Genomic DNA, 20,028 nt, shown 5'->3' with positions numbered 1-20,028 from the left:
AGAAACTTGAAAAATATGGTTATTTCCAATAAGAGATCTAGACACATCAGATTAGAAACAAGCACACAAAAATCAAGCCAAATATAGAAGTGCTTCATACCCAGCAATACTATAGTAATTTTATATTGCTATTTCAATTATCACTATCTACTCCAATTTGTTTATATAACTGTCAGAATATCTGGATTACTGTATTTATTTTTATGATTTCACAAATACAAAAGTTCTAATAAAGCCACATCAAAATAAGTAGACACTCACTCTTAGCCCTGGAAATCCAGGAGGACCAACACCACCAACAGTTCCCTACAAAGGCAACAAATTTTAGATTTTAATAAACATGTACTCCCTCTTAGTGATCTGAAAAGAAAGTAAATTGGGATTCATACAGAAGGGTCCTACAAGTGACAGCTTCTCATTCTATAAAATGTCTGACTGCAAAATTAGATCACATGGTATTTGAATCATGAAATCATCCCTGTATTACCATGGAATATACAGTTTTTTCTACCTTGACCTTTCAAGTGGAAAGAATAAAAACAAAACTTTGGGGTAGAAAGAAGCAAGCAGGAGGAGAGTTTACATACATTCATTTAAAACATAAATGGAACAACAGCTCAGTCCATTGAAAGACCTCTGGAAAATACTCTCTTGATGGCAAATTATTTCTTGATATGAACTATATATTTGAATTTTCTTTAATAAGAAATGTAATAGTAGTCTGCTACCATCTGTGTTGCGCTCAAGTTTATCTCAGCTGAGGCCAAAATTCTCAACACTGCAGAAAACAGAGCAGCCAAATCCATCAGTGCAGCAGCACCTGCAGCTGCAACTCTGGCCCCTTGCCTGAACAAGCCCTGCAGGTTGAGTCTGGGGGGGAGAAGTGTTTCTGCCTGTTGTCAGCAGCAAAAATCAATTGTCTTGACAAATTAGAAGGAACTTGTCTGCAAATATTTTTGTTCCAACAGGCTTCTTGGTAACAGGTAAGTCTACTCTTGGATCCAGTTTTTTTCTGAGTTTATTTCTGTTAAAGTAGTACTCCTCAGATCTTGCAGAAAAACATATCTGCCATACCAGGAAAGGATGAAGACTAAAAAGTACAAGGAGGGAGGGAAGAACTCACCTTTTTGGTATCATTGACAAGCAGCAGGTCAAACAGACCCTCAGAGTGCCCTCTGTGTTGCCATTGACTGACATTCTCATAAGGGGAATTTTGCCTCAGTGACCAGAAATATAATTTTATCTTTTTTTTCCTCAGTGTTCCAAATGTTGGCACCAGAGAATGGTAACTGCAGCAGCAACATTTCTAAAATAAATTCCTAATAGGAAAAGGCAGGCCATCAGCAAGAACCCATTTACTGACTCTGGTCCACCTGAAAACAGCCTCTAAAGACAAACTGATTGCAATTTCCAAAGCAGCATCCAGCAAAAAAAGCTGATTTAAATCAGCTGCTCTTTTGCCCAGCACTGACTGGCTGTTTGTCTGGCCCAAAGCCTTTTCACTGGTTTCTCATATCAAATGAAACTTGAGTTTTGAGTCTGCTGCCAGGGCTTCCTTGCAAATGCAGAGTGACAGCAAAGCTCCCTTGAGAGCAGCCAGTAAAGTAACTTGACTCTGCTGCAGTTTGAATACCACTTTAAGCCTGCACACACTGCCAAGGACAAAGCTGTTATCACACTGATTATAACACAGTAAATGACATACTTGTATCCAAAATGACATAATTGTATTCAGTAGCAGTTCAAAGGACAAAATGAACTATCAAGCCTAGAAACATATGAACACTGCAGTTCTGGCACACAGGCAAACTCCCAATTGCTAAGGTGAACGTAGAATAATTATTTAATTAGCAATACAAAATCATATTTAATGCAAGAATTTAGGAAGACAAAAACATTCATTAGTAATGCAATGAGGACAGTAAGACATCTGATTCTCTGGGAAGTGCATGCTCTTGGTAGCCAACAGGTTCTTTTCTCTCTCTTTTTAAATAACTACTTAATAAAAAACTATCTTGCACTTTCCACATGAAATTAACAGTCCAGTTAATTTTGACTCTGTGAACTTCAGTATCTTTCTTTTCAAGCATAAACCCTTCTGTTTGAGAGGAGAGATAATACTGAGCGCTATGTGGTTGGGTTTTTGTTGTTGTTTTTTAAATGCAAATCATCATAACATGATACTTACAGGATTTCCATCTGGCCCTGGGGGACCTCTGTCTCCAAAGTCTCCTGGAAAACCCTAACACAGAAATGAGAATGCTTGTCCTTTAGTATCCTAGATGCAAAGGAAGTTCTAAATACGAAATTCCTATATGTATTCGAAATTCAGATTTCAGCAAGAGGATTTAGTGAGAGAGAAGGAGGAACTATACAAATCAGTTATACAAATCAGATGGTACTTTGTTGCCTTTTAAAATCATAACCAAAAGAGATACAGATACTAAATGTCAGGGTAGAGAGAAAAAATAGATGACTGAATGTCTTGAGAGCAACATTAAACATGATTATTTCAGTTGTTTGGAATTTCTTTTCCTATTTAATACTTCAAGATTATTTTTTCTCCTGTACCCCACCATACTCATTAAAATATTTGTCTTTCCTTCTTCCGTTATTCTTCCATAAATATTAATGGCGACAGACTCTGTGTGATATACATCTGTTAGAAATCAGATTTTTCACCCTTTGTAGCATAGCATTATCCTTAACACTCATCATAGCCTGTACCTAGAGACTGAAACAATAGGTCAAACCAGACATGTTAGCAGCTGATCCAATAAGTTTTGACTCCAGAGACTCAATTATTAAGACAAGGATTATCAAACGTAAGAATGCAGAAGAATTCTGACTAGCATAATCAACTTTCAAAGTTTTTTAAAAAAAGATTCAATTTCTTGCTTGAGAAGCAAAATAATATGGAAATACACCACCATCTTTGCTCTAACCCTACTTGCTGCCTCCTAGTGCTTTGCAGACTATTTTACTTATTTCCAATAGGACACAATGGCATGGCAAAAGTTAGGAAGAGGACTGATTACCTACAGTCATCATAATCCCATTCTCAGCCATATCTTCTAACGAATGCTGATAAAACTACACTAGTTACTGAAAAAAAGAAAGGAATATTCAACACAGGAAAACAGTCAGAAAAGTCTGACATTGAAATCCACTACTGCTGCTATCAGGAAATGAGTATTTCATTATATCAGTGTTACCTTCTAACAATACTATAAAGCATATGAAGGATGACTGTCTATATTGTTAATATAATACAAACGGAACTGGTTGTCCATAGCTATAATGGACTAGACTTTTAAATGCTTGTAGGGTCAATTCTGTCATATTGGCAGTTGCCCGTAACTAATCCTATACAGAGGAATACTACTTTAAAAAATTCTCCTTAAATGTGGTCAAACTATGTTCATAAAAGCACTATCATGTTTATAGTACAGGACATCCAGCCAAACTTAATATTGCAAGCATATTATGCAAAGAAACGTGATACATATGCTTTAAAAAAACCAAAACTTCATAACCAAAGCATATCGTATACACGATATAAAAATAAATTCTCCCACTACAATCATTGCCTATTGAATATGTTGTTCTATTTCAAATATGCTAAAGATATTACAACTATGAATAACTAGTCACTAAACCTGCTAACTGGTAATATTTTTAACTTTACAGGTAGGATCCTTTGTCAAATATCAAACATGATAGCTGCCAGGCCCTTGAGGTGATAAACTAAAAGGGAGTAAATGCAACTGTTTATGTTTTTAATCAGTGAAAGATCACAAACTCCTCCTTTATTATTCCTTATCTCATTTTCTACAAGTGATAATCACACTCAAGATGTATCGCATATCATGTAATCATACTCTACCACCAGTGAGAATATTTTTTCACCAGCATTATTATTGAAATGTCCAAAGAAATAAGTTGCACACTAGAACACAAGGTCGGGAGCCTAACTTGAGGCACTATGCAATTTCCATGTCAAATTTTCTTTCACGACAACACCCTACCCCCAAAGCACTGCAGTAGTTAACTCATGGATACTATGGCAAAAACCCATCATCACAGCTATCAGTGGGGTTAAAATAACTGATATTTTCTAAGTTCCCAATCAAGCAAAGTACTTCAAGCAAGGCTTAGTCCTGATAAGAGTAGTCTTTAATCAAATAAGTAGTTTACAGAGAGGATGTAGATAGAATGAACCTTAGGATTGAGGAAAAAGCCATAATTTTCATCACATACACTTAGGGCCGTATGGTGATAATCACACCACTCCTGCTGAGAATGCTTGTTCAGCATGGTAGATGGAGGTCATCTGAACTGCTAAGCACAGCTGAGTGCAGGCTTGGAGAATGGCATAGCAGTTTCCAGTTACAGACCATAAGCAATTTAAAATTGGAAACTCCTGGACAGCTTCAAAGATCTAAAATAATATGGTTGCAGCAAAAAACAAAAGACTTGGAATTGCAAACATACCACAGGAAATATATAAACATTGATAATGTGTATTTGGCAAATTGGTGTTTACTCTCAGCTGTAGAAAAATACGCTAAATAGAAGACACCTTTAATTTACCACTGTCCAAAAATACCACAGATTAGAAGCAGTTGATTTCCATTCAAAATATCAACAAAATCAGACCTCACAAAACTTGCATCATATCTGTATGTCAAGCTAACGTTGATTTTATCAAATACATTTATGCATTCCTGCCTTTTTTTTTTTTTTTTTTTAACCCTGAGGGGGTTGATATCAGTACTCAGTGATGAGAATCACCAGGTTAAGCATCCTTCACTTTAAAATAGAATTAGCGAATGGAATTTGCAATATCTCAAAGTAATAATTGGAAACAATGGAAAGTAAAAAAAAAAAAATAAAGTTAATATTTTTCAACTGAGTAAAGCTATGGAGTGAATTATAGGGATATTAACATTGGCAGTAGAAATCATAATAAGTATTAGAATTTTTACCTGTCTCCCTTTAGGACCTCTTTTTCCACGTAAGCCTGGAATGCCCTGAGAAAAAAATTACCCATCATAACTAGCTTCAAATAATTATTTGATGTGACCTATTCACGTAATTTCCTAAATTTCAGTTTCCTTTTAGACAAATTCAAGTAATTTTTGACCCTGTGCATTTTTCACAGTTTTAAAACTTATAATCACCTCAACGTTACTGCTTCCTTGATGTTTCATCAAACCTACCCTTTCTCCTTCAGATCCTCTTTGTCCTGCCACACCTGGAGGTCCAATGAAACCCTAAATGAATAAGAACAAATCATGATTACAAGACTGCATTCCACCAGAACTGCTTGTCCCTCAGTGTTTGCCAACTGTGGATTAAAGATCCATGGATTAAATCCAGGCTTATTGGAAATTACCAGTGAAACTCAATTGATGCCAACATGACCAGGATTTACTCTCCAGCTAATAGCAGAAATAATTTCCGATTATATAGGTACTGAATAAATTAAAGAAGTATGGACAAAGTGCTCCAGTAAGTTAGGCTTGTAGACACTTTATTATAATACATAAAACATGAAAAAGCCTATGAAATTAGAACTACTCTCTGAAATGCAGCAAAGATGCTACTTATCTTCAGTACCTTTGCCTGACTATTGCAATCTGCAAGTGTGCTAGAAAGTTTATCTTGTTGTAAGCAGAATGTTCTCCTTAAAGGGCAGTCATGGGGTATTTCTTTCAGGCTGTCAGAAGCAGATGCTCTTATAAAATTGTGTGGAGATAGAAACATGCTGTTGGAATGGTGATTTACCAAAAAAAAAAAAAAAAAGTCCCTTGTTCAGGAAGTGACTATAATCACTTAATGCCTCATTGGCTGAGAGGAGAATGAGACAAAATGCACTTAGAATCTGAGAAAAAATAAAGTGAAGAAACGTAAACAGATACAGTCCCTGAGGGTGTGATATCTGTTGGCACTTGATCCTGACAAATTCATTTTTCCCATCACTGTAATGAAAACTGACATCAAAATAACACATGCCAATAAAAAAATAAAAAAAGAAAAAAAGAAAAAAGAAAAAAAAGAAAACTAACAAACCAGACTATTATTTAAGAAGCTATTGCAGGTAAATGATTTTAGTAATTTCATTTAAAAAAAACGATAAGTACAAATTTACAACACAATAAGCTTTAATGGATTCATGAGAACACAGAAAACTACTCAGCAACCTGTACAATACAAAGTCTTATATGATGTGACAAGACTGTTTACCTTTATCAACCTTAGTAGCCATTGTAGATTGCAATTGCCAGATACATCTACCTTCCTGATAGCTTCCATCATGGAAGTAATGCTTCAGGCAGAAAATATCCACTCCTCATTCCCTCACATCCCCAGTTTCATTATTTATCTACTTTTCTTGCCCATATGCATTCCAAACAAGAGGAAGAGCAATAACAGGAGATTACTCACCATAGCAAAGAATGTAATATTATTTTGAAATAAACACTGGTTTCTCACTTGCAAATTCTGTAAAGCCATAGGGATTCATTGGGCATATAACTGTCAGGAGGGAGTACAACTCCTCAACCACTTTATTCCATACATTCTGCATGAAAACAGACACGTGCCAAAATGCTCTATATGCTTACTTACCCTTGCACCTTTAGGGCCTGGGTTACCTTCTGGTCCAGCTAAGCCCTATTACAAAAAAAGCAAAACACAAAGATGTGAGTTGTACTTCATTTAAGTAAACAGATATGCTTTGTTTGGGGGTTAAAAAAAAAAAAAAGTATTTGTCAAATATAATATAGCCTTCAAAATTATCATCACTGATGAGTGTGTTACCAACTGGCATGCTGGGACCATGTTCAGAAAGGTCTCTCATTAATTCACAGCTGAATCTTAGATGGTGATTGAAGCTTCCTTTACATCACAATTAATTCTTCTTGAAGTAAACTTTTTCCAGACCTAGCAATCTGGCTTTACAATGGGAACATTTTACAGAGCTTTTCATAAGCTCTTATATTTGGACACAATTCAAATTTATTTTCAATCTAATATCACAGTAAGGTACATAGTCCAAATGCTCCAGGTATTTTATATGATTAATACAAACCTATTATCACCCATTACTATGTAAAATATTGTAATGGAATTTTTAGATTCATAGTCATTACAAACCTAACCCAATAAACCAGTATTAGTCAATTTCACTCTTTAAGATGACATAAAAACTCAAAGTTAATTACTGAATTTGTCTCACACATCTTTATATAAGGAAGACAAGACATATTTCTACTTTGTTTTGTATTTTCTTATTACAATCTTATTTGTATTGCTGGTCCGAGGTATCTGTTACCTTATATATTAAAAAAATAAGTATTTATGTAAGTGCTTGTATTTATAAGAAGTTCTTTTATAGTTTTACTTGTTCTCCTTCTCAGTTAATAGATGTTTTGTCCCAACTTGGAAAACATTCATTTTCCCTGAAAGGCTAAAGATATAGTTTCAGCAGCAAAGTAAATACACTAGGGAAAATCATGAGGGACTATACAGCTACAGGCAGCATCCTATTGCTTCTAAATTTAAAATATGCAGTTAAAACACACAGAACCATAAGGGGTTCTGTGAACTACAGCATTAAGACATTTGGTACTTTGTCAGTGTGATTGGTGTGCACTGGAAAGGTATAGCATTATAACTCTAGCATAGGATATAAACCAACACATTATATTCTTAGCAGTTCCAGAAGAGCTAGGTCTGGTATTTTTGAAAAGAACAAATAAAAAAGAACCAAACTACCAAGACATTTGTATAGTTACTGCACCTGCCTGCCAGGGTAACCAACTGCCCCAACACTGCCAGCCATTCCTGGAACTCCCTAAAAATTGAAAGGAAAGAAGAAAAAAAATAAATGTAAATATACAAAAACAGAAGAGAAAACAAGCTTAATGTCAGGTTTAGAGTTGTATGTATCATTATATGTAAGTAACTCCAACAGCATCAGCTACACATCCCTAAAATAAGCATTACAAGAGTAATGTAAGACTTTGTAGGGAAAAAAAAATACAAAACAGTATACCACTTACTTTAATAATAAAAATATATATGCAACTTATGGAAGTAATTGAGAAAGACTGTGGGAGACAGGTATTTACAGCAAAGTAACTGCCCTGGTCATAGCTATATTTTAACAAATGTGTGTTAAAAATTTCATTAAAGAAAAATCCTTGAGCCCTTACAAAGTCAAATTTATTTTGGTCTTCCAGAATCAGGTCAGTCAATGTAGCCGTGGATTAGACATGAATGGATTGAGCTTCTTTCCACCTTCATCCTCCAGGTCAAACCCAGACATCAGTTTTGTTGTTGTTTTACTACTCAACACCTGCACACCTTACTATTTTCTGAAATAAATGCTTTACTGAAATGACACCACATGCTATGGTCCCATTACAAAGACATGAGAAGCTCCATCTATGTCTATTCACTTTTTTTTTTTTTGAAAGCCAAGTCCATAAAATGGATGATATCTTAGCCTCAACTTCCCACTCACTGTCATATGTCAGTCACGGATCAGGACAACACCTCTGAGCTTTTCACAGCTGATTTATGGAAAACAGCAGTAACAGAAATCAGCACTCAAAAATGCAGAGTCTTTCCGTGGATGAAAGGCAAGTCTGTATAAAGCCCTCTGTATTCTGATCTAGCTGCGGTGTCCCTGTTCATTGCAGGGGAGTTGGACTAGATGGCCTTCATAAGTCCCATCCAACTCCAAGGATTCTGTGATTCTATGAAAAACAGGTTGCTGTATTTTTTGTCTCAATGTTCTGGAGCCTGTTTTCAACTGGAAGAAATTCATCTTCTGATAGATGTTCTGCTATGGAACTAGGATCTATAGTCTCCTATTTTGTCCGAGATGGAACTTAAATATGTGTGTGAAAAAACTCAAAATGTAGTGGAATCGTTGCATTTACAGCCTCCTTTTAAAATTCTGCTTTTGCTAGCAGCTATTCAAGGAGTTCAACTATTGACAAATTCAGAGGAATACCTGCCTTTGCTCTAAAAGCTATTGTCATGGTCAAGTGCTATGGATGACTACTGGTCTAACTTATCGCCTTCTCCAGCCAAGTCTGAAAATGACAACTTTAAGAACTATTTGCAAATCTAAACACTTCCACCTGAAGTGCTCTCTTAAAGTAGAAGTCTGAGTATTTTCTAAGCAATAATACAGGAAAACATTTACAGAAGTAGTATGAGAACACTGAGATATCACACAGTTGCACATTGCCAATCTTCACATTCTTGAGTTGAACTGTGTTCAAAGGAACTCATGCTTGGTTGTGCAAATAGTTAGCAGAATTATTTTTCAATGCAAGTTGAACCTTTTTCCCTCCATGGAAACTGATTGATTACTTTTCCCTACCAACTCCTTTAAAGTTTGAGACACTATTCTCCTGAAGTTAACAATGAATTTTTCTTCCACTGGCTCTCGCTGCAGCCATCTACCACAGCCATCGCAGTAAAATGTCTGTGAGTCTATAATAAAAATCACAAGTCACTGGGTAAAAAAAATTGTGGAAAGAACATATTAAAGTTATGCATGGTGTTTATGTATTGTCTTTATCTCCTTTCTGGTGTCTATGATCCATTATTGTTGTCATTTCCCTTTGATTCTTGCCCAAAAGGGAGCTCACCATTCCACTTATTCTGCTGCTAGGTGCCTTGCTCTTGCTAACACAACATATTTAGCAATTAGGTGTTGAAAAAAATCACTTCTTGAACTGACATGGAGGTGAAAAAAGGCCTTACTAGGCACTTAATTTGCAACATACTAGAAGATTAGGAATGCATTAAATTAGTAGATTGTTAGAGAGAATCTAAACCGTATCTCTAACAAAAATTTCATATCTGTTTCTGCCAAGCCAGCTTGGTTGGTCTTTTCTGTTTCATCTAGGCCATTCTTCACCACACTGACTGTTATGCAATCTGAATCCTTAACCAGTTGGTAATTTACACTGATTGCTTGCACTAAGCATATATATTCGATTATGCATTCTTCCATCATCAATTACTCATTCAAAACGTGCAGTCTACTGTGTTTTCATTACTTACCTGCTCACCCTGTGGCCCTTGCAGTCCCATAAAACCTTTATGACCCTGCAGGTAGAGAAACACATCTGTGATAAATATAAACTGACTTTTTCTTCCCACTCCAGTTTCCAAATATCAAGAAAGAAACATTATCCAGACTTGTTTGTATTGTCCCAGATGGTTCCTGGACATTCTCAACAAAGGATTACATTGCAGGACAAAATATTTCTTTTCTAAAAAATCATTAGAATAAATTCTAGCCCTTACAGAATTCCTACCAGTGAAGAGAATACCTCGCTCCTCATCCCAAAAGTCTTTTTTGTGGTGCTGGAATCATGAAGCTGTCAAACTTTAATCATTTCAAGCATTATTTAGCACTTAAAAGAAAAAAAAGAATAAAAAAATACACCTAGAACATGCTATCCACTTCAGGACACTTGAAATAGAAACCTGCTTGGTCTGTATGCTCACCTAGGCATACCCAAGCAAGTTGACCTATAATCCATGCATGATCATGCATAGGCCAAGTATCTGTTCTCTGCATTGCTTGAAGAGGTACTGGAAATAAATTCCCAAAAAACAAAACAAAAAACAAACAAACAAAAAACCAAACCAAACCAAAACAAAAGCAAAACAAACAAAAAAAATACTTCTAATTCTGCATAGAAATCCAACACAAAGGATTGTCTTGGATGATGAGGAATGCCTGGCTGCCTTGGGCTGTGATGTTCTTAGCCAGTAGAGCTTTAAAGTGACATGACAGACCCGCTGTAAGGAATTCTGCAACTGATTTCAGAGAGTCAGGTATCCCCACATTTTGTTTAAGCTTCTGTTGAACCAAAAGCATGTTGCTATATGGAATTAGTCATTATATGCAAGATTAAAGGACAGAATGACTTTGCCCAGTGATAATTTTAGGTAATAGAAGGAAATAACATGTTAGGCAATCTTACCGTTATAGGACTGTTTAAAGAATTTTGTTCCAAAAGAGATGCATTCATTAAGAAACCCACAGGCCTCCTTTTCTCTAAACTCAAAGCAGGTGTGTCCTTTCATTTTGCTAATCACATGTGGGATATTGCTGCTTTGCAAAATTATAAAGGATTGAAACCACAATACCATCCTGTAACTTGAGTCAAGTAATTTCGATATGTTATCTCACATCTGAGAAAGCAGCTCTGCTGTTGAAAAAAATAATAAATAGAAGTAAAAAAGAAATTTGTAATTGATATCCTGAATAAACCAGTTAATCTGATTGTGGATAAATAAGTTGCTACACAATATTCTGATTTATTACAGTAATCTAAGAACAGGTATTCTTATCAAGCTCATAAAGCAGATCTTAAGATGCTCGTATAAGTCAGTAACACGTATTTAGTTTTCTAATTGTGCCTCAGAAGGCCATACATTTTGTTATAGCCCCATATGAACTTTGCCAATTTCAGAATTTCATCCTCTTCTGATCAAATGACCAACTAAAATAGGTGTTGCTAGAAGAAATTTCTCAATAATTAATTATTTCAGTACAAGTGAAGTACTGCTTTACATGCAAAAGAGAAGTCTGTCACAATCTAATTTTAGAGCGGGTGGGTTTAGCAGAAAAGAAAGCTGTGCATGGATGATCTCAAAAGAAGGAAGACAAGGAACTGTGAGAAGGACTAACCTGTGTGCATCTGTCTACACAAAAGCATCTTCTGCCTGAGAAAAACTGCAGTGAATTCCTATTTTAGAGTACATATTCTTACACAGAGGTAGCCCAGTCTTAATTCACTTAAAGTCATTTAAGCATTTCAAAATGAAGCTAAGGACCCAAAGTTAGTGCTGTCTGGACACAAGAGAACCATCCTTATGCTGACAAATCTCCACCTCAGTTGTCTGGTTGTCAGAGGCAACTACCAGACTGCCTGCAGAGGTAAAGCAGGCCTTTCTTGCGGGAAGAAGAGAATGAGGGGATTTCCATCCTTGGAAAGTCTCTGGACCACCACAAAGAAAGTTTTTCAAGGACTAATTTTAAGATGACACTGGCAGAGATAGCTTGAGATACAATTTGCACTCTCAAAACAGCGTTCTCTGCAAACTAAATCCTAAGTTTCCAGCCACTGTTTCTCTGCTTCAAAGATGCTCGAAAATCAAGCCCTTAAACAGCTCATGAGCATGCAATTTTCTGTGCTTATTCTACAGCGCACTCAGAACCCCATCCAGAGCAACAAAACCCTCAGCCTGAACAGAGCAAAGCTTGGTTTTGCAGTTTGTGTTACAGGGAAGATAAATACATCATGTTTACATGCAGACATAAGGATATGTACACTGACACATGATGTGTTACAAAAAAGGTCAATCAAAATTATCTGTTTGTAAAATCCTGATTGGTAACAAACTTTTGTTTTACTATCTCACAACAACAAAAAAATAAAACCATAGTCTCAGCTTTATAGAAAGAAATACATCATTTTATAGCTATAATCCAAAGCAGCAGGTCTACCCACACTTTTCTACTGCACTGAGAGCTTATTTTTTATTTTTTGCAAAATGAATCTTTCTAAGAAATATTTCTAACATGATCTATTGAACTCATTCAAAAGAACCAGAAGCCTACAGCTTCTCAAAAGTTATCCAGGTCAAAGAAGTGAAAATAATATACACATTCACCTCAGATTTCCACCATGCATTTTGATATAAACTCTGAACAACTTTGGACAAAGTCTAGAAGCAGGAAAATTTGGAGCAGAAAATTTGTTAAACAAAAAATAATTCACAGGCACAGCCAAGGCAGTCCTGTCCAGTGGAGGGCAGCAGGCATTGCAGTACACCCAGAGCGGTTCCATGGCCACCACTATCTCAGTTAGCATTGAATGGATGCCAGGTTTGCAGAAGAAGCAGCAAACCCTGGACTTAAGAGTTTCTGGAAGACGCTAACAAAAATCAGTTAAAATAATTTTCATGAAAATAACATAGACTTCTATTACATTTTTAAAAGAAAATCTGGAAGAACAGTAGACTCATTTGCTATTAACTACTTTTAAGAAACTGCATAAGTCAACCTAAGTCATCTGTGAAAAAAACAAAATCAATTTTTGACACCATTAATTCTTATATAAGATTTTCTTACGTTCCTTTTTTAAGCAGAAGAGAAAGTTGATCAGAAATAAGGTATTTACTCCATGCTGTGGCAATTACCTGGTAATACTGGATCACAGAACAAAAATGGAAGTACTTTTTATCGTGCAGCCTACTTTTGGATCCAGATGACTTCACAGCTATTTCTATTTACATTCCTTTTGAAATGATTTCCAAGATCACAATAAACTAACAGAAAAGGACCAGTCCGACAGCATGTTTACCCATTCATAAATATTGAAAAGTGATGCAACTAATTTTGAATTTGTCGTTGAAAAAATTAAGCATGAAATACTTCTTATTGTTTACAGGTTCAGTGCTGTTCAAAACCTGGTGCTCTTGCAATGCAGGTCAGGCAGAAGTTAACTCAAACATGGTTCTAATTAATGTCTGATGCGTACAACATGCAAACAGACCGTAAAGTTTCCAGTGATCAAGTGATCCCGGTTCTTTACTGAGTCCCACCCTCAGATAGGGGGGTGAGTTCTTGTGGCAGGAAGAGAGCATGATAGCCATGAGATTTTCATTTCCTTGCCCCCAAATATCAGTCTCATGATCCAGAACAAGTGACAGCTGCTTCCCATATAAAGAGCTTTAAAACAAAAACGACTTTGTTTTCTAACCATAAATCTGATGAAATGAGAAAGCATAATATTTGGAGAATCTCAAGGCTGCCCAAGTTCAAGTGAGCAACAAAAGCTATCAATGTCCAGATTTATTGGTTAGCTCTCACAAGGGGGGATGCAAATTCTTGTTGCAACTACACGTTTACAGAGTTCACAAAACTGAGAGCACATGTGTTTGGCCAAGTGAGTTTCCACACTCCTGACATTACTTAAGTGATAGCTTCCTTTTCTGGTCACACATTAACTGCTTCTGTTAATTCTAGAAATGAATTAGTACACAATTTATTTATTTATATTTCTTACTCTTTTACACAACTATTAAGACAACATCAAATGAAGATGTCTCATAACATTGAACATGAGTTTTGTTGTAATACCATTCCATCTTGAATTCATTAACAAGCAAGCCTTTAAGTATTACTTCTCCGTTATATGTTATGGCATGACCATGAATACCAGAGCCTATCTTTCTAACAATTTATTCCATCCTTTTGATGTACACTTTATAACTGCCTTTAATGTTACATACTACTAAATTCTACTGTTTTATTTGTTTTCCATTCTTTTTATTACACTTGCAAAACAGAAATGTCTTATTAAAAGATAGTACATAATAGCACTTTTTCTCAGCTTTCTTGCTGATTTTTGCCAGTATATCTATAATACATACTAACCAGAGCAGCCTACTAGATATGCCAGATATTGTCTCCATCCACGTAAACTGCATTTATTCCCTCATTCTGTGTTTATTTTTTAAAGGTTGTATCATTTTCTCTAGTGACATCCTTCTGTTTCCTTTTCCAAAACTCCTTGTTTGCCTTTTGCCTTCCTGTATACATAGGACTGACATAAGTTTTAGGCATTTTTTAATGCAATATATAGTACCTGGCCTCTTTCATACTAAAGAAAAACCCAGTAACACTCAAAATTGGAACTTACTTCGCTTGGCATCTACTTAGCAATTCTGGCACACGTTTGGAAAAGAAGTAAATAATGCAGAAGTATTACTAGCAAAAGAACATGTGATCGCACAGAGCTTTTTGCATACTGTAAAGTACACAAGGTAGGAAGAAAAATGAAAAGACTGAAAATTGAATAGAAACAATCTTAAAATGGCTCTATCTTGCAGGCACACCTACAAAACCAGCAGGGTATGTCATACCTGCCACAATCTGTTTGCTTAGTTTCTGATTCTGACCTCATAAATTTGACAACGCCAGCAGTAAGGAAATCTCTTGCACTTTCTATCATTCTTCCATCTGGTGGCTGTAGTTTTGAGCAAGGGAGGGCTATGTGAAATAGGAAACAGGAACTTACCTTCTGGCCTTTGACCCCTGGTGGTCCTGAAAAGCCTATTGGACCTGGATCACCCTGCACAACAGCAGTCAGAATCAGTGTTGCACTGGACCACAGCATATGCTATCAACATGAAGTACATCATAACTTCTCTTGGACATTCGGTATGAAAAAGATTATTATGATTATTGTTATTTTTAAATCAGGCACAGGTTATTTTTACTCAATTGAAGAAAACCTGAGAAGGCTGCATTTCCTCAAGTACGGTAACTGGTAACAGGGCTGAGGAAATCTGTCTTGGGTAAAAGATTAATTTAAGAACTCAAAACAGTGAGAACAATAAAAATGCCTAATCTGATCTCCATGGATTACAGATGCATGCTATATATATTTTGGTATAGCTCATACTTATGTGTGAGTGAGCTTTAGACTCTTCAATACAATATCTATAGCAGTATGGGCTTCTGCCAATGAATATCCCTTGAATTTCAAGGGGATAGATATTGCTCATGACACTGATAAAGCTGCCAGAAGTACAAGCTGGCTAACTGGAAACAATGTTGCAATTTCCACAAAAACAGCATTAAGTTTCTTAGCAGGGCATCAATTGAAATATTTCTGAATTCTGCTCAGCAGCTCTTTACCACTAAAAATACGTATTTAAGAATGTTAGGGTTTGATAAAAACAAAGAAATCTTATTTTACATATGCATCAGCAGTTATAATTAACAGTTATTAGCAAATGATTGACTCATCATAGATAGACCAAGTCCTGGACTTCTATCTCTTTTGTACTTAGCATAAACATTCCATAATTAAACTACCAGCAAATACTCCTATAAAAATTTTGCATAAATACAAGTCATTCTAATAATGTGAATACATTAGAATGCCATTAAATGTTTAGCATTATCACTTTCATTTAAAAGTTTCATACACAAGAAGTAGCAGATTTGTTATCTGAAAATAGTCACAAGCTAAAAGCCCACAACTTCTATGAAGAATCATACTAGATTATCTATAAATTTTGTATATACCTAAAAAACTATTTTGGGGAGAGAAAACAACTGCTAACTTGGCTGCAGAAGCCTAGAAAGAGCTAGATGGAAAAGTCTCAAATGTGAGGACAAATCTTACCATAGAGTCTGACTAACTACAATAAAACTGACTAGCTGCAATGCTGTAGACAATGAGTGCACTTATCAGATTTTGTCTGTTTTGTACTAATGGACAGTGCTCAAGAAAACAGGGATCAGTACTTTGTCATTCCCCCAAACAAAATAAAATATATAACTCACATTTCAGCTTTAGTAGTATTTCTTATTTACCTGTGGTTCATTACATCACCTGTGTCTCCACTGATTAGTCTCACAGAAGTGTCAAAACACATCAGAAGTACAACACACACAAAGCATTGTCTTGTTATAACTAGTGTAACTACTAAACAAGACTTCAACATTTTTCAATAATTAAGTGTTACCTTTTCTCCACGTTTTGCCTGTCCTGGGGAGAATCCTGGGTCCCCTTTAGGGCCCTATTACAGAGAAATTAAGCTTATTAATATCAACAGGGAAGAGAGTATTTAAATTATATAGGTGGAAACAAATGTTTTTTTTGTTTCCTAGCAACCTAGCAAGAGAAGGGAAGCACATATAACTTTTTTGGTAATATAGATAATGTATCAGTCAAAAACTTGCAATGAACCATAGCAAAATACAGCAGTTCACACTGAAAGATCTGTTTCCTAAACTCCATGTCACAACAACATTTGATTACAAGTTTTCATTTGCAAATTGTCTAGGGATACAGATATGTCAATGTGCATGTATTCACAATTATAACCAAATATAAATCCTGTTTTCAACTTTACCAATAAGATTTCCATATATTAAACTAACACAAAATGGGTATCAGCAGAGAATGCCATTGTTCCAATTCCCAGTGCAACTATATTTTCAATTCCTTTGCATAGTATGCCAGTTTATAAATGTTCGCTCGCTTCAAAAGCTTAGCTTTCCTTATTACAAACCAGCACATCCCAACAAGGCTATGTAATGATATCATTTTCCAATATAGTCATTGCTGAGTTTTTAATCTCCATTCCAAATTTCTAGTTCTCCCAACTCTCTCAGCAACACCTTTTATTCTCATCAGCATCCCCAGGAGCCTATCCACAAGATCAATACGCTCCTACAACAACACTTCTGAAGTACACCTGCTAAGCAGAATTTGTAGTGTTTAATTGGTGTGTCAGGCCACACAGAACACAGTTCTTCAGCACAGTAAGAGATATCTGAGTATTTTTCAGCAACTGGTTTACATTTTGGAAGGCAAATTATTATACTCCTTGAACAAATCCAGTTTGTCTTCTGCTTCCATTCTCCAGTGCAGACACATTAAACAAAGAGTAGAAAAAAAATCACGATCAGCTCCTGGTTAGTTAAAATAATAATTGAAACAAACAAACAAACAACAACAACAACAAAAAAAAACACAGAAAACCAGGCCACTGTTATACATCAGCTGTGGATGAACACTTGACCACAGGTCAAGACACAAGGATAAAATAAAGCATCTTATTATTTAATGTATGTAACATTACAGTGTAGTTAGAACAGTGCCAAAAGGGCATCTGTCTACAAGACAGATTTTCTTGAGCTAATCCTTTTCCCAGAGAGCTAGAAATGCAGCCAAGCTTTATGAAATACTTTTTAATTACTTTAACACCCCTACCAATTGTTACCAGGAATTAAGTGCTGGGGGTGCTCAGCTATTGGTGGGAATTGTCTGCATATGTTCAGGGGTGGAGTCTGAGAAAACCAATAGAAACACTTACAAGGATACTAGCTAACACTGTTCCATGCTTCAAACAAGTGCATAAAGGATGCTTCAACACTAAAAGGAAAAATGCATTGATTTCAAAGCTGCATTAAGTCAGTGACAGAACACTGTTGCAATTTATCTCCTATGTTTTCAGATCCAAAGAATGTTTAATTTCAGCTTAGTAATCTTTGTAGGTCATCTAGATGCACATAGTCAACTCATGGTGAGCACCTGGATAACTTCCACATAAAGTTACAGAAGGAGCTTGTATTGAAAAGATAAATTATAATATAACAAATTAAGAACAGTGCTACACACCTACTGAAATGTGTGTACATATATATATATACACACAGAAGTATTTATATATAGACATGCATATATGGAGACACACATGCATATATACACACAAGCACGCATATGCACATACATTTATCTTCTTAAATTCATGGATATGGCTACAGAGTCATTAAGGATTATGACCCAATGGAGTGAGAAGATCCATAATAAAACAAATCTTAGGAGTAACTAGTTATAATTGTTTTCCTAGCAATGTACATTATTATACAGCCAGCACAGATAACGTAACAATTAATTGTGGACCTCTGAGTTTAACTGTTCCTATAAAAGCAGATACTAACTAAAGAACACATACCAGATAGAGTTACTCAGTTTTACAGAGTTTAACACTGAAAGCTTTATTAAATTTCTTTTTATGTCCTCAAGCAGTTTTTAACACCTGCCATGACAGGTCAGATTTCTGCCACAAGGAATTGTGCTAAAACAAATCAAAGTTCCTGCTGTTTTTTTACTAACTTATCTATCAAATTGTTTAAACTAAATATGAGTCGAAGGCATTCTACAGTTGCACAAATCCGTCAAGTCTATTTAAAGGGGCATTGCATGACACAGATTTGAAGGGTTTTTATCTGAGTTTACAGGTCTAGTATTTTTGCTGCAGTTTTAAGTATCACATCAAGTGTGAATGTCTGAAATATCGGAGCATTTAAATATGAAAGACTGGGCACCAACAAAAAGAGGAATTTATAGAGAATGACTCAGTTTCTTTTTTCTGTTGTTGTTCTTAATCAAGGCAAAAAGTGGCAGAAAGTAAATGCTTATTCTCCCTTAAATTCCAGTTTATCTAAGAGGTTAGGCTGATTTACACAGACTCCTTTGGGATGCACAGACTGCTTCCTGCAAGCCACCATCCTGGACAGTTTCCTTATTCCTGCATAAACTGCTATTTTGTTTTGATTTTAAGTTTTGTTTGATTGATTATATTTAATTAAAAATTGCTTATGTTAACAGTCCCCATCCATAAACTGAAGACAAACAATTGCTTCTATTACAGGAAGTGCTTCTATGGCTTCCAAAAAGCCATTAAGAAGTCTATGTATTTACACAGAAACATGGATAAATTAACCCACCTTTGGACCTGGCAATCCGGGCAAACCTGGATTACCATGTGGTCCTGGAATACCCTATAGAAACAAACAAAAAGAAAGGGATTATTCAGCAATTCACTAAACTGTTCACATTCATTCAGTGAATAATTTTACCGTGTTACTGTTGCTTGCAGAAGCACTGGTTGAGATTCTTAAGACATTCTCAAGAAATGAGCACAGCCTCCTAACAATAACAAGTTAAGTGTTCCCAAATCTTAACAGGTATTCAGCATGCATTGACTGCAGACTGGCTCTGCAGCTGCACAACTTGGAGGCACTGGATTAACACAGAGAGACCACAGTGAGTCACTCAACTATTAGTTACAAAATAAGGAACTAGAATAGTGTTCACTGTTTGAAGGGAAGACGTAAAGCAATGTATTCCACCTCCTCAAAATGAATCATTACAGACAGAAACCCTTTAGACTGTCCCATAGCCAGTGTAAAAAATGGATTTGTTGCCAGAACAGTTCAACTGAAACCATTCCAGGAACAGAATGGCTAACCAGGACTGTCTATATCTAGTGGCTGAAACACCACCCAGGATAAATGTCCATTCTTGCAATACGCTGAGTAATCTTCAATTGTGATGAAGTGTGCGTATTTCTGCAGTGGCTGTCAGCAGCTATTCTTCCAAAAACTGAAGG

At 35.8% G+C, this 20,028-nt stretch overlaps 1 protein-coding gene across 4 annotated transcripts in view; it reads right to left on the bottom strand.

The window, feature by feature from the left end:
- Positions 1 to 20,028, bottom strand: part of COL24A1 (collagen type XXIV alpha 1 chain) — a 107,428-nt gene that overhangs the window by 70,469 nt on the left and 16,931 nt on the right. For 2 of the 4 annotated variants that reach the window (XM_015870173.2, XM_015870174.2), the window contains exons 5-14: positions 19,364 to 19,417; positions 16,591 to 16,644; positions 15,132 to 15,185; positions 10,093 to 10,137; positions 7,808 to 7,861; positions 6,634 to 6,678; positions 5,223 to 5,276; positions 4,989 to 5,033; positions 2,189 to 2,242; positions 262 to 306 (exon numbers count right to left, since the gene is read on the bottom strand). In XM_015870173.2, coding sequence (XP_015725659.1) covers positions 262 to 306; positions 2,189 to 2,242; positions 4,989 to 5,033; positions 5,223 to 5,276; positions 6,634 to 6,678; positions 7,808 to 7,861; positions 10,093 to 10,137; positions 15,132 to 15,185; positions 16,591 to 16,644; positions 19,364 to 19,417 — 504 coding nt within the window. The remainder of the gene's footprint in view (positions 1 to 261; positions 307 to 2,188; positions 2,243 to 4,988; positions 5,034 to 5,222; positions 5,277 to 6,633; positions 6,679 to 7,807; positions 7,862 to 10,092; positions 10,138 to 15,131; positions 15,186 to 16,590; positions 16,645 to 19,363; positions 19,418 to 20,028) is intronic. The other 2 variants (XM_015870175.2, XM_032446351.1) reach the window with 2 other exon arrangements.

The sequence above is a fragment of the Coturnix japonica genome, chromosome 8, assembly GCF_001577835.2.
Source record: "Coturnix japonica isolate 7356 chromosome 8, Coturnix japonica 2.1, whole genome shotgun sequence".
NCBI lineage: Eukaryota > Metazoa > Chordata > Aves > Galliformes > Phasianidae > Coturnix > Coturnix japonica.
Note: the sequence above shows the minus strand (reverse complement) of the source record. Positions and strands in the feature narration are given on the sequence as shown.